At 41.2% G+C, this 12,228-nt stretch overlaps 1 protein-coding gene across 4 annotated transcripts in view; it reads left to right on the top strand.

The window, feature by feature from the left end:
* The window catches only part of BBS4 (Bardet-Biedl syndrome 4), a 136,553-nt gene that overhangs the window by 36,330 nt on the left and 87,995 nt on the right, over positions 1–12,228 (top strand). For all 4 annotated transcript variants that reach the window (XR_015715641.1, XM_016201474.2, XM_016201488.2 and 1 more), the window contains exon 3: positions 10,779–10,858. Coding sequence is in view for 3 of the 4 variants with exons in the window: in XM_016201474.2 (XP_016056960.1) it covers positions 10,779–10,858 (80 nt within the window). In the remaining variant the exon portion in view is untranslated. The remainder of the gene's footprint in view (positions 1–10,778; positions 10,859–12,228) is intronic.

Genomic DNA, 12,228 nt, shown 5'->3' with positions numbered 1-12,228 from the left:
AAAGTCTTTTTCTGGCTATGTTTCCTTTTCTTTAATTTGGGGGTTTCTCTGTCTCCCCATTTTGGTAGGTCTTAGTGTTTGTATCTATATATTAGATATATTTGCTGTTCCCCAGTCTTGTGGGATGGGATTTTGTCTTGTGGGTCCAGTGGAGCCCAGAGGTGTGTTTTCCTTATACCTCTGAGCTCTTTGATCAAGGCGTGCCCCTCTTGTGGTTGCCCCTTTTGTGGTTTCTTTATGTTCTGTTGTGGTTGGGTGTAGATTGTTGTTGATCAGTCCTTGGGAGGACCCTCCTCTCAGGTTGACTAACTGTGTCTCAGCCCCAACCTGGACATGTAAGATGTTGTATGGGTGCTGGCCAGGCATTACAATACACAACTAAACTTTCAGGAAATAAAAGGTGTCTTACAAAATATCTTGACAGTCACAATGAAAACAGCCCTCGTGAAAACAGAACTGGGAGAGTGAAGGGAGAACACACACACACACACACGAAAAAAAATGCTTAAAAAAAAAAGAGAGAGAGAAAGAAAAGTAATGCTTAGAGAGAGAGAGATGTATATTGTTAATACCGGTGAAAATTTAGGAAATTATAATAAACTAAAATATAAAAAATTGAGAAGCTACTGGGAGATAACAGAAGCAGAGAAAAGATTCTGAAAGAAGGTCCAGCAAAAAACTAAGGGAGAGAGTAGGAATAGGATAATAGTTGAAAATGAGAAAACAAAAATACAATAAAGAGAATAAGAGAAACTAACAATTGGACAGGAAGACAGAAGGGAGCATAATGAAAGAATGAAAGAAAAGTAGAAAAAAAAAGAAAAAGAAGAAAAAAGTTATGCCAGTGGATTGAGAGGAGAGAGATATAGCCCAGGCAGTGATGGAGTCTGGTAAGAGATTTAGGGGAAACTATAGAGGAAGGCAGTAAACTTGGTTATAATGATAAAATCCCAGTCATTAAGCAGGGATATCAAGAAAGTCTTGATATTAGAAGTAAGGATAAAAGAAAACAAAACAAATAACCAAAACAAAACTAAAAACAAGCTAAGCAAGATAAAATTCTTTTATAAAAAGGAGGAAAAAAAAATTTAGTTAAAAAAATTATAAAATTTAAAAAAGAAGAAAAAACAAATTTTCTCCCCTTTCTCTTCTTCCTAAGGAAAAAAGGGGAAAAATAAAAAACAAACAAAAAACCCAAACCAAACCAAACAAAAAAACAGCAGAAAAAAAGGTAGTCAATCAGGTGAGGTTTTTCTGGGCAACTTATGTTGTCTGCGGCTCACTGTTTTGTGTGCTGATATCTGTTCTCCTGGAAGGTGCTTGTGTATCAGCCAATGTGAGGAACGTCTAGGTTTGACTGTGGTGTCCTTAGGTAAATGGTTGATCTGAGGCTTTCCGTGGACTACCTTCTCTTGTCAACTATTTTGCAACCTTGTAGTTACTCCAGAGTCTTCTGTAGTCTTTAGGGTGCAGGGTGGCTAGTGTAGCCCAGGGTGTCACTCCCCTTAGAGGTGTCGCTGTCAGGTGCTCACTCTGCGGGAATTAGTCTCTGCTCCACCGCCAGCTCCTCAGTCCCTACTCTGTCCTCTGATTCTAGTTCCCCAGGCTCTGTCCTTCTGCAGTTTCAGATTGATTTCAGCCTGTTGCCTTTTCTATATGGGCCGTTTCAGCAGCCTGGGCTCAGTGGGTTTGATTAAAGACACATTCTGGTGAGCCCTTTGCCTGCCCAGCCCCCACCAGGGGTTTTCAGTATTTCCTCCAGTTCCCAAACAACAGTCCCTGAGAGTCTTATTCTTGTAAAGCCCTCCTATGAGCTGCTCTCCCTTCCCTCTCAGGACTATGCCCTGCGGGTGTGTCTGGGGCTTCAGTGTGTGGGACCCCTCCCTTTCCTGTTGGGGGCGGTGCTCCTAGCTGTAGGAGAGACTGCAGGCTCCACTCCTCCCTGCTCAGCTCTGGTTGGCTGGTCGCACCAGGCCCGCCCCTCAGACCATCTACTGGGCAGACCCCAATCGCAGCCTGTGCTGGTCTGTCTGCGCTCAATGCACTCTGGGAAGGTGGGAGCCAGTTCCGGGATCAGACTCACAAATGCACAAAGCAACACACAGGCAGAGAGTCCGCCCTGCAAGGTCCAGCTGCCCGCGCACCAATGCACCCAGCAGGAGGGGACCCAAAGTCAGCTCCACGCAGTTCCCCGCACCGCTGGTCTCAGCAAGCTGGAGGGGCTTCACGCGCCACCACGGCACCCCTCAGGGCTGGTCACAGATCCCAGCCTCTCGGCACTGGGAGCTCAGGGCGTCAGGACACCCTCAGGGCTGGTGGCAGATCCCAGCGTCTCAGCACTGGGAGCTCAGGGCCAGGAGAGCTCCTTCCCTCCCCCGCACCACGCAGATTCAGCACTTTCTGGGGCTCAACACAGTGCCCCACAAGGAGGCAGAGGGTCCCTGTGTGCGGCTGCTCAGCGCAGTCCTCTGGTCTCTTACCACTTGGGTGCCACAGACTTTGGGACAGACTTCCCTATGGTCACCACCCTGAGCACCAGAGGCCAGTCGCAGCCGCCACTAGAGGCTTTGTTTCCTAGGAAGGTGCCGTTCCCTCAGGGACTCACCGCTCCGCTGGGTCCCTCTGCCCTGTGCGCGGGGCGCTGCTTTCCCTCTTGTCGCTCTTGGTGTGGGATCCCCGCTTTTGGATGCCGTCCACACTCCCAAGGGGAGGGAGCTTTGCAGCCTCCAGGCCTCCGGGCTCGGAGCCCAGCACAGGTTTCAGGGGGCCTCCCCCTTCCTACGCTGCCCTCTCTTACCGGACTCCATGATGTGTCTTCAGTGCTCCCCACTCGCACTCCCTCCTCTCAGGTTTCTCTGTTTTTTTCAAGCTGGTTACGTAGGATTTTAGGAGTAAGTCGAGTCCGTGGCTGGGAGTGCGGGCGCTCTGCTGCTTCTCACAGGGCCGCCATCTTCCCTAACCTTGGAGTATTTTTTTTTAATATCCCAGATCTTAGCTATTGTAAATTGTGCTGCTGTGAACATAGGAGTGTATAAATTCTTTCAGATTGGTGTTTTGGGTTTCTTAGAATATATTCCTAGGGTGGGATCACTGGGTCAAATGGCAATTCCATTTTTAATTTTTTGAGGAAACTCCATACTGCTCTCCATAGTGGCTGCACCAGTCTGCATTCCCACCAACAGTGTACTAGGGTTCCCTTTTCTCCACATCCTTGCCAGCACTTGTCGTTCACTGATTTGTTGATGGTAGACATTCTTTCAGGTGTGAAGTGATACCTCATTGTGGTTTTAATTTGCATCTCTCTGATGATTAGTGACTTTGAGCATCTTTTCATATGTCTATTGGCCATCTGTATGTCCTCATTGGAGAAGTGTCTATTCAGGTCATCTGCCTATTTTTAACTGGGTATTGAGTAGTATGAGTTCTTTATAAATTTTGGATATTAACCGCTTATCAGATGTACTATTGGTGAATATGTTCTCCCATTTAATAGGTTGTCTTTTTGTTTTGTTGATGGTTTCCTTTGCAAAACCTTGTATTTTGATGTAGTCCCATTTGTCTATTTTTCCTTTTGTTTCCCCTGATCAAGGAGATGTGCCAGAAAAAAAAGATTGCTAAGAGAAATGTTAGATATTTTGCTTCCTGTGTTTTCTTCTAGGAGTTTTATGATTTTGAGTCTTACATTTAAGCCTTTAATCCATTTTGAGTTTATTCTTATGTGGTGTAAGAAAGTGATCTAGTTTCATTTTTTTGCACATATCTGTCCAATTTTCCCAGCACCATTTATTAAATAGACTGTTATTACCCCCATTCCCAGCATTGTATGCTCTTGCCTCCTTTCTTATATATTAATTGACCACATAGGCATGGGTTTATTTCTGAGTTTTCTAATCTGTTCCATTGACTTATGTGCCTTTTTATGCCAGTACCATGCTGTTTTGGTTACTATAACCTTGTAGTAGTTTGTATCAGGTAGCACAATACCTCCAACTTTATTCTTCTTTCTCAAGATTGCTGTGGCTATTTAGGGTCCTTTTGAGTTCCATATAAATATATGGATTATTTGTTCTAGTTCTGTGAAAAACGCCATTAGTATTTTGATAGGAATTGTGTTGAATTTATAGATTGCTTTGGGTAGGATGGAGATATATATATATATATATATATATATTTTTTTTTAAATATATTTTTATTGATTTCACAGAGAGGAAAGGAGAGGGGGAGAGAGAGAGAGAAACATCAATGATGAGAGGGTCATTGATTGGCTGCAGCCCACAACTCGGGCATGTGCCCCGACCGGGAATCGAACCCCGATCGCCTGGATCATAGGTCAATGCTCAACTGCTGAGCCACGCCCAGCCGGGCAGGATGGACATATTAATGATGTTAATTCTTCCGATCCGGGAGCATGGTATATGCTTCCATTTATTTGTATCTTCTTCAGTTTTTTTCTTCTTCAGTGTGCTATAATTTTCTGAGTATAAGTCTTTCACCTTTAAATTTATTCCTAGGCATATTGTTTTGATGCAGTTGGAAATGGAATTGTTTTCTTAGTTTCCCTTTCTGATAGTTCATTATTGGTATATAAAACTGCAACCAATTTTTGGATATTTGTTTTGTATCTTACTGATTTCTTTGATCAGTTCTAGTACTTTTTGGTGGAATCTTTAGGGTCCTCTTTATACAGTATCATGTCATCTCTGAATAATGATAGTTTTACTTCTTTCTTACCAATTTGGATGCCTTTTATTTCTACTTGTTTGATTGCTGTGGCTAGGGCTCCCAGGGCTGTGTTGAATAAGTGTGGTGAAAGTGGACATCTCTGTCTTGTTCTGATCTTAAGTTTTCCTTCGTTGAGTATGCTGTTAGTTGTGGGTTTGTTATATATGGGCTTTATTATGTTGAGGCATGTTCCCTCGATTCCCACTTTGCTGAGAGTTTTGATCATAGATGGGTGCTATATTTTGTAAAATGTTTTTTCTGCATCTGTTGATATAATAATAATGTGATTTTTATCCTTTCTTTTGTTTATGTGGTGTATCGCATTAATTGATTTGCTAATATTTTACCAACCTTTCATCTTAGGAGTGAATCCCACTTGATTATGGTGTGTGATCTTTTTAATGTATTGCTCGATTTGGTTTGTTTGTATTTTGTTAAGTTTTTTTTTTAATTTTTTTTTTTTTTTAAGAGAAAAGAAGGGAGAGGGAGAGAGAGAGCAAGAGAAATATTGATGTGAGAGAGAAACATTAATCAGTTGCTTTCTGAGCCCTGACCAGGGATAGAACCCACAACTTGGGTATGTGCGCTCACCAGAAACTATGGGACACATTTTTAAATTTTGTTTTTATTTGTCTCAAGGTAACTTCTCATTTCTTCCTTTATCTCATTGTTAACCCATTCATTGTTTAGTAAGATGTTATTTAGCCTCCATGTGTTTGTGTGTTTTTTAAGTTTTTTCTTGTAATTGATTTCTAGTTTCATACTGTTGTAGTTGGAGGAGATGCTTGATATGATTTTATTCTTAAATTTGTTAAGACTTGTTTTGTGGTATATGTGGTCTGTGCTGGAAAATGTTCAATGTGCACTTGAAAAGAATACATATTCTGCTGCTTTGGGGTGAAATGATCTGAAAAAATCAACTAAATGCATCTGGTGTAGTATGTCCTTTAAGGCTGCTATTTCCTCATTGATTTTCTGTCTAAAAATCTATCCACTGATGTCAATGGTGTGTTAAAATCCCCTACTATGACTGTATTACTGATTATCTCTCCTTTTATGTCCATCAGGATTTGCTTTATATATTTAGGTGTACCTGTGTTGTGTACGTAAATGTTTACAAGGGTTATATCCTTTCATTGGATTGATCCCTTTATCATTATGTAATGTCCTTGTCTCTTATTATAGTATTTGTTTTAAAATCTGTTTTGTCTGATATAAATATTGTTACCCCAGTTGTTGTTTTTTCATTTGCATTTGCATGAAATATCTTTTTCTAGCTCTTTACTTGCAGTCTGTATGTGGCTTTCGATCTCAAGTGGGTCTCTTGTAGACAGCATATATATATATATGTCTGTCTATCTGTCTGTCTTGTTTTCTTATCCATTCAGCTACCCTATGTCTTTTGATTGGAGTATATAATCCATTTATATTTAAAGTGATTATTGATAAGTACATATTTATTGCCATTTTATTATACATATTTATATTCCTTTTTTTTCTTCTTTTTAAAGAAGTCTCTTTAACATTTCTTGCTATACTGGCTCCGTGGTGATAAACTACTTTAGCTTTTTCTTGTGTAGGAAGCCTTTTATTTCTCCTTCAATTTTAAATGATAGCCTTGCTGGTTAGAGCAGTCTTGGTTGTAGGTCCTTGCTTTTCATCACTTTGAATATTTTGTGCCAATTCCTTCTGGCCTGAAATGTTTCTGTTGAGAAATCAACTGGCAGTCTTATGGGAGCTTTCTTGTAGGTAACTGTCTTTCCCTTTCTGCTTTTAAGATTTGTTGTCTTTAACTTTTGCAATTGGTTTTACACTTTAAAAATTTTATCTTTATTGTTGAAAGTGTTACAGATGTCCCCTTTTCCCCCCATTGTCCCCCTCCACCTCAGGCCTTCACTACACTATTGCCTGTGTTCATGGGTTATGCATATAAGTTCTTTGGTTAATCTCCAACCCCCATCTCTGCTTTCCCTCTGAGATTCGTCAGTCTGTTCCATGCTTCTGTATCTCTATATCTATTTTGTTCATCAGTTTATTTTGTTCATTAGATTCCACATATGAGTGAGATCATGTGGTACTTGTCTTTCTCTGACTGGCTGATTTCGCTTAGCATAATACTCTCTAGGTCCCTCCACGCTGTCTCAAAGGGTAAAAGATCCTTCTTTTTTATAGCTGCATAGTATTCCATGGTATAAATGTACCACAGCTTTTTTATCCACTTATCTACTGATTAACCTTTGCTAGTTTTATTATGATGTGTCTTGGTGTGGGCCTCTTTGTGTTCATTTTGTTTGGGACTCTTTGTGCTTCCTGGACCTGTGTTTTTTTTTTCCTTCACCAGGTTAGGGGAGTTTTCAGTCATTATTTCTTCAAATAGGTTCTCAATCCCTTGCTCTCTCTCTCTTCTCCTTTTGGTACCCCTGTGATGGGGATGTTGTTATGCTTGATATTTTCCCAGCGGTCCTTTAAAGTATTCTCATTTTTAATAATTTTCTTTTCCGGGAACTAATAGAGTTTATTAAGGGAAACTTACATACAAAGTGCATCTTGGGTGGCTGCAAATGAAGGAGATATTTCTCTAGGTGCTTAGCAGGTGCCAAAGAATTATATAGGGTAAAGGTGGGAAATAGTTACCAGTACTACTATGTGAATGCTACCAGATATGGGAAAATACTTTACATGGTTGACCAGGTCAGGACAACAATCTGTTCCAGAAACCAGCATGTGGCAGGAGATAAGGAGGGAGTGCTAATTTATGTTGGAATGAATATGAATTATGATCAGACAGTTTCAGATATTTGCAGAAAGCAACCTCTATTCTGGTCTGAGGTCAGCTTGCAGAACAGACAGTGGCCACGTTATGGAACAGGCTCTCCTCCACAGCACCCTTGTCAAAAATTGTGTGAGAAGTTATTTCCAGGCTCTCTATTCTATTTCATTAGTTTATGGCCTTCTTTAAGCCAGTTCCACACTGTTTTGATTGCTGTAGCTTTGTAAGTTTTGAGATCACATAGTGTGAGTTCTCCAGTTTTATTATTGTTGTTCTTTTTAAATCATTTTTTAATCTTTGAATTGCAGTTGACATACAATGTTATACTAGTTTCAGGTGTATACCCTAAAAGTTCTTTTTTTTTTCCCCAGCTCTGATGGAGTGTTTTCTGCTACCTTGTTTTCTAAATCACTGATTCAGTCCTCTGCTTTATCTAGTCTGCTCTTGATTCCTTCGCATGTATTCTTCATTTTAGATATTGTATTCTTCTTTTCTGACTTTTTTTTTTAATAGTTTCTATGTCCTTTTTTATGATGTTGAAGTCCTCACTAAGTTTCTTGAACATCCTTATAAACATTGTTTTGAACTCTGTCTGATAGATTGCTTGCCTTCATTTCATTTAATTGTTTTTCTGGAGATTTCTCCTGTTATTCCTTTTGGGGCATGTTTCTTTATGTCTCCATTTTGACTGCCTCTCTGTGTTTGTTTCTGTGTATTAGATAGCTTTTCTATGTTTCCCAGTCTTGGTAGGGTGGCCTTAAGTAGTAGGTGTTCTTTGGGATGCAGTGGCACAGTCTCCCTATTACCTGAGCTGGGTACCCTAGGAATATTTTTTGTGTGGGTTATGTGAGTGCTCCTATTGTAGTTGGGTCTTGATTTCCGTTGGCCTGTCCATGGGTGGGGTTGACTTAGGCTGGCTGACTGTGAGGACTGACCCCCAGTATAGTGTATGAGCTGCTGTGTTGAGGCTGACCTTACAAGGGGCAATTTGCTCTAGCAGATTCTGGTTCCTACCAAGATCTCCTTTTTGGTGTGCTGCTTATGGGGCTAATATGGTCATGCTCTGATGTGATCTGAAGCCTGCCACTGGTTGTGTTGGTTCTGGGGCCTCTTGGAAGGGAACCTGGTGCAGGTCAGTGTCTGATGCTGCCTGTGACCAGCCCTCGGCTACCTCTTAAGAGATACAAAGTGATCCATGGTTGGTGGCTGCCTCTGCTGGGCTGAGTGTGCATGGTATGGGCCAAACTGTGTACCAAGACTGGTTTCAACCTCATTGAGCCTAGGGCAGGTCAGCAAAAGGCCCAAGCTACTCTGAGATCTGCCTCTGCCTGCTGGCTGCCTGTTAGGCTCAGTCATTGAAAGAGCCTATGGCAGTACACAAGTTATATGAGGTAGGTTTTCAGTGAGTAACCAGGTAGGGGAGAGTGATGTTTACCAGGTTTATACAGATTCAAACTCAGCACCAGGGCTGGGCCTGTGGCCACTCAGCAAATGTCTCAGGGATCACCAAGAACAACTGCCATCCGCCTGGGGCCTGTGAATCTTTGTGATGGGGTGAGGTCTCAGGGAATCATCAGGGTGAGGCCAGTAGAGTTCATCAGGCTAAAATAGATTAAAATTTGGCCATGTGGAGGGAGGGCTCTGCCTGAGTACAGTGGTGCTGATTGGGCCTGCAGGGAAAAATGGCCCTTGCCCCAGGGCCATACAACTCAATCTGTCCCTGTGTGTCTCTGACATCCCTTGAGTTGGCTTGTATCTTCTTGAGGACCTTCCAAGAAAGGTTGCAGCGGGCCCAGGCAGCCCGTAGCTAGCTAATTCCTCATCAGGGTTTGAGTTTGGCAGCGCTGGGTCATAGGGTGTCTGGAGGGTGGCACTAGTAGATATCCCTAGGTCGACGTTGTATGGAGGAGAGTGTTTGACCTAGGAAAGATAGCATCTGTGGGTGGTGTGGGAGAGGCACTCAGCTCAGGGACAATGGCAGCTGTCCCTCTAGCCTTCTCCCCAAAGCCATACAACCTAATTTCTCCCTGTATGACTCCAGTCTGCTCTGAGCTGCCTTCCTTCCACCAGAGCTCAGGATGAGTATCCGTGAACATGGTTTTGTGTGCTGTCCCTTCAAGTGGGTGCCTGGGTTTCTAGCAGACTCCTGTCTCTCCCAGGAGGATAGAATCCCCACTGATTTTCACAGCAGATGTTACGTGGGTTCTACTTCCTGGCTCTGATCCTCTGGGCTGGGGGGCTTGCCATGGGTTGAGACCCCCTCACTCCTATAATACTTCTGTTCAGCTAGTCTTCAGTTGGTTATTCAGGTTGATTTTTCTATGATTTAGTTGTAATTCTGTTTTGGTCCTGGGAAGAGGTGAGTGTAACTTCCACCTACTCTACCACCATCTTGGATCCCCTGTATAGAACTTATTTTATCATCATCTATTTTTTCTGTTAGCACTGTTTGACTTACCTACTCCCCCCTCTCCTCCAACCAATTATAATGTCCCTGAAAGCAGTGGGGTCAGTTTTGTACATTTGTGTATCCCCAGTGCCTAGAACAGTGCTTGGCATATGGTAGATACTCAGTGAATATTTGACGAATGAATGAGTTTATTTGATAGACGAGGAAACAGTAAATTTCTGAAGATCACAGGGTTAGTAATTGGACAATTATGGGGCAGTGAAATGATTTATAAAGTCTTTGATTAAGCTAAAGTTCTTGTAGCTTTTAGGCAGACAGTATCTCCAAGAATGTGAAGTGACCTTTAAGCACTTGGATTTAATGATGCTTTCCCTTCTTCTAATCCCAAAGGCTCCCATTTCATGAGCTTCTGGGTCCTTGAGCTACCTTACAAATTGAACATTTTTTCTCCATTTTTCACCCAGGGAACATAAAAAACGACTCATCTTTTTTTTGTAAGATTCTAATATATAATGAATAACATTCCTGAAATATTCTTTAGAAAGTCTTATTTACCTTCTATATCTAGGAAGAGTACGAGAAAAGAGACAAAGAATAATTTTATTTTTTTTCAGGCCAACTTATTTGAAAAACTAACATTGTAAGTTACAAAAAGTGAAGGAAACATATATTTAATGTGTACTAGTAGGACTTGTATCTCTTAGTTTAATAGCCTGTCTATACATTTTTGATGCATTGTATCCTTATGATCAGCAGCATGAAGAATTTAATGTGATATTGCAAAATGCTTGTGGTTAGTTTAGATGTAAGGACAGTGATAAAGGAGAAAACCTAACAATGGTTGTGTTGTTTGTTTTGTCAAAATATACTGCCCAGATCCAGAGTTTCCTATTTTGGAGAAGCAGAACTGGTTGATACATCTCTACTATATCCGGAAGGATTATGAAGCATGCAAGGTGAGAGATTGCAATGATAGGTGGACTTTGGTTAGGCAACTAAGTGTGCCTGTCACATAGTTTGTCGCAGTTTCTATCCCACTTAATAATGTATAATTTACTGTTTCCCCACATTTGGTATATTTGTTAGCTTTTGCTATGATAATGCTGCTTAACAAACAACCTCAATTTCAGTGGCCTCCAACAACAGACATTTATTTATTGCTCATTGCCTTCATATTGTCTGTAGGTTGACTGGGTTTGACTACAAGTTATGGGTCAGGTTCACATGTCTTCTCATTTCAAGACCAGGCTGAAGGGGCAGTTATTCTTTGGGACTTGTTGATTTCACAGTGGAGGGCAGATGTTGAACACAGCATAGTATTTCACTTTTTGAACTCTGGGTAGGTGAAAAATGGTATTTTATTTAGCTTTATTTTACAGCTCTCTTATTCTGGTGAGCTTGATCATCGTCTGTATATTTAAAAACCATCTGTATTTCTTTTCCTCTAAACTGTGTGTATCTTTATAACATGCTATATGTTACATACTTGCTGGCAGACAGTAGTACTAACATGAAAAATACGTCCTTGGTATTGTCTTTGTTGGCATTCAGAGATTTGTAATGTTTTTAAGGTTGTGGTTTTTAATTTATGCCTTGGTATTTATACCTATGGCATTGCACGGGCATAGCAATGTTTAGTACCAGCCTGAATCTTGAGAGGTTTCTTTCTTTCCTTCTTTGGTATTATTTTCTCTTTGTTTTTCTTTTTTGACCACTTTCTCTGTTTCCTTTCTTTGGCTTCTCTTTATCGGCTTATTATTTAAAAAAAAAAAATATATATATATATGTATATATATTTTAATATCTCTTTATTGATTTCAGAGAGAGGAAGGGAGAGGGAGAGAGATAGAAACATCAATGATGAGAGAGTCATTGATCGGCTGTCTCCTGCACGCCCCCGACTGGGGATCGAGCCCGCCACCCGGGCACGTGTCCTGACCGGCAATCGAACGATCTCCTGGATCCTAGGCCGACACTCAGCCGCTGAGCCATGCCCGGTTGGGCTCTGCTTATTTCTTAAGAATTGGGGTTGTTCCTAGGTCCTGTCCTTTACTCGTTTCTCTGCTCATTCCACACACTTCCTCCTGATCTCCAGACCAGTGTTATACCCACTAAATACTTAATAGGCATTTCAAATTCATCTTTTCTGTAGCTGAATTTATTTGCTTCCTTCCAACCTATTCCTTCTTGTGTTCCCTATATCAAGGATAGGTACCATCATTCACGCAGCTGTTTATGTCAGAATACCCTGACCCACTTTCCTTAATATAATATAGATAATCATCAAATTCAGGAGATCCTTCTCCTACTGCTTCTTGAAATTGTC

The sequence above is a fragment of the Miniopterus natalensis genome, chromosome 1 (genome assembly GCF_054644295.1).
Source record: "Miniopterus natalensis isolate mMinNat1 chromosome 1, mMinNat1.hap1, whole genome shotgun sequence".
Taxonomy (NCBI): Eukaryota; Metazoa; Chordata; class Mammalia; order Chiroptera; family Miniopteridae; genus Miniopterus; species Miniopterus natalensis.
The sequence above is the reverse complement of the archived record's forward strand: the minus strand, read 5'-3'. Positions and strand labels throughout refer to the sequence as shown.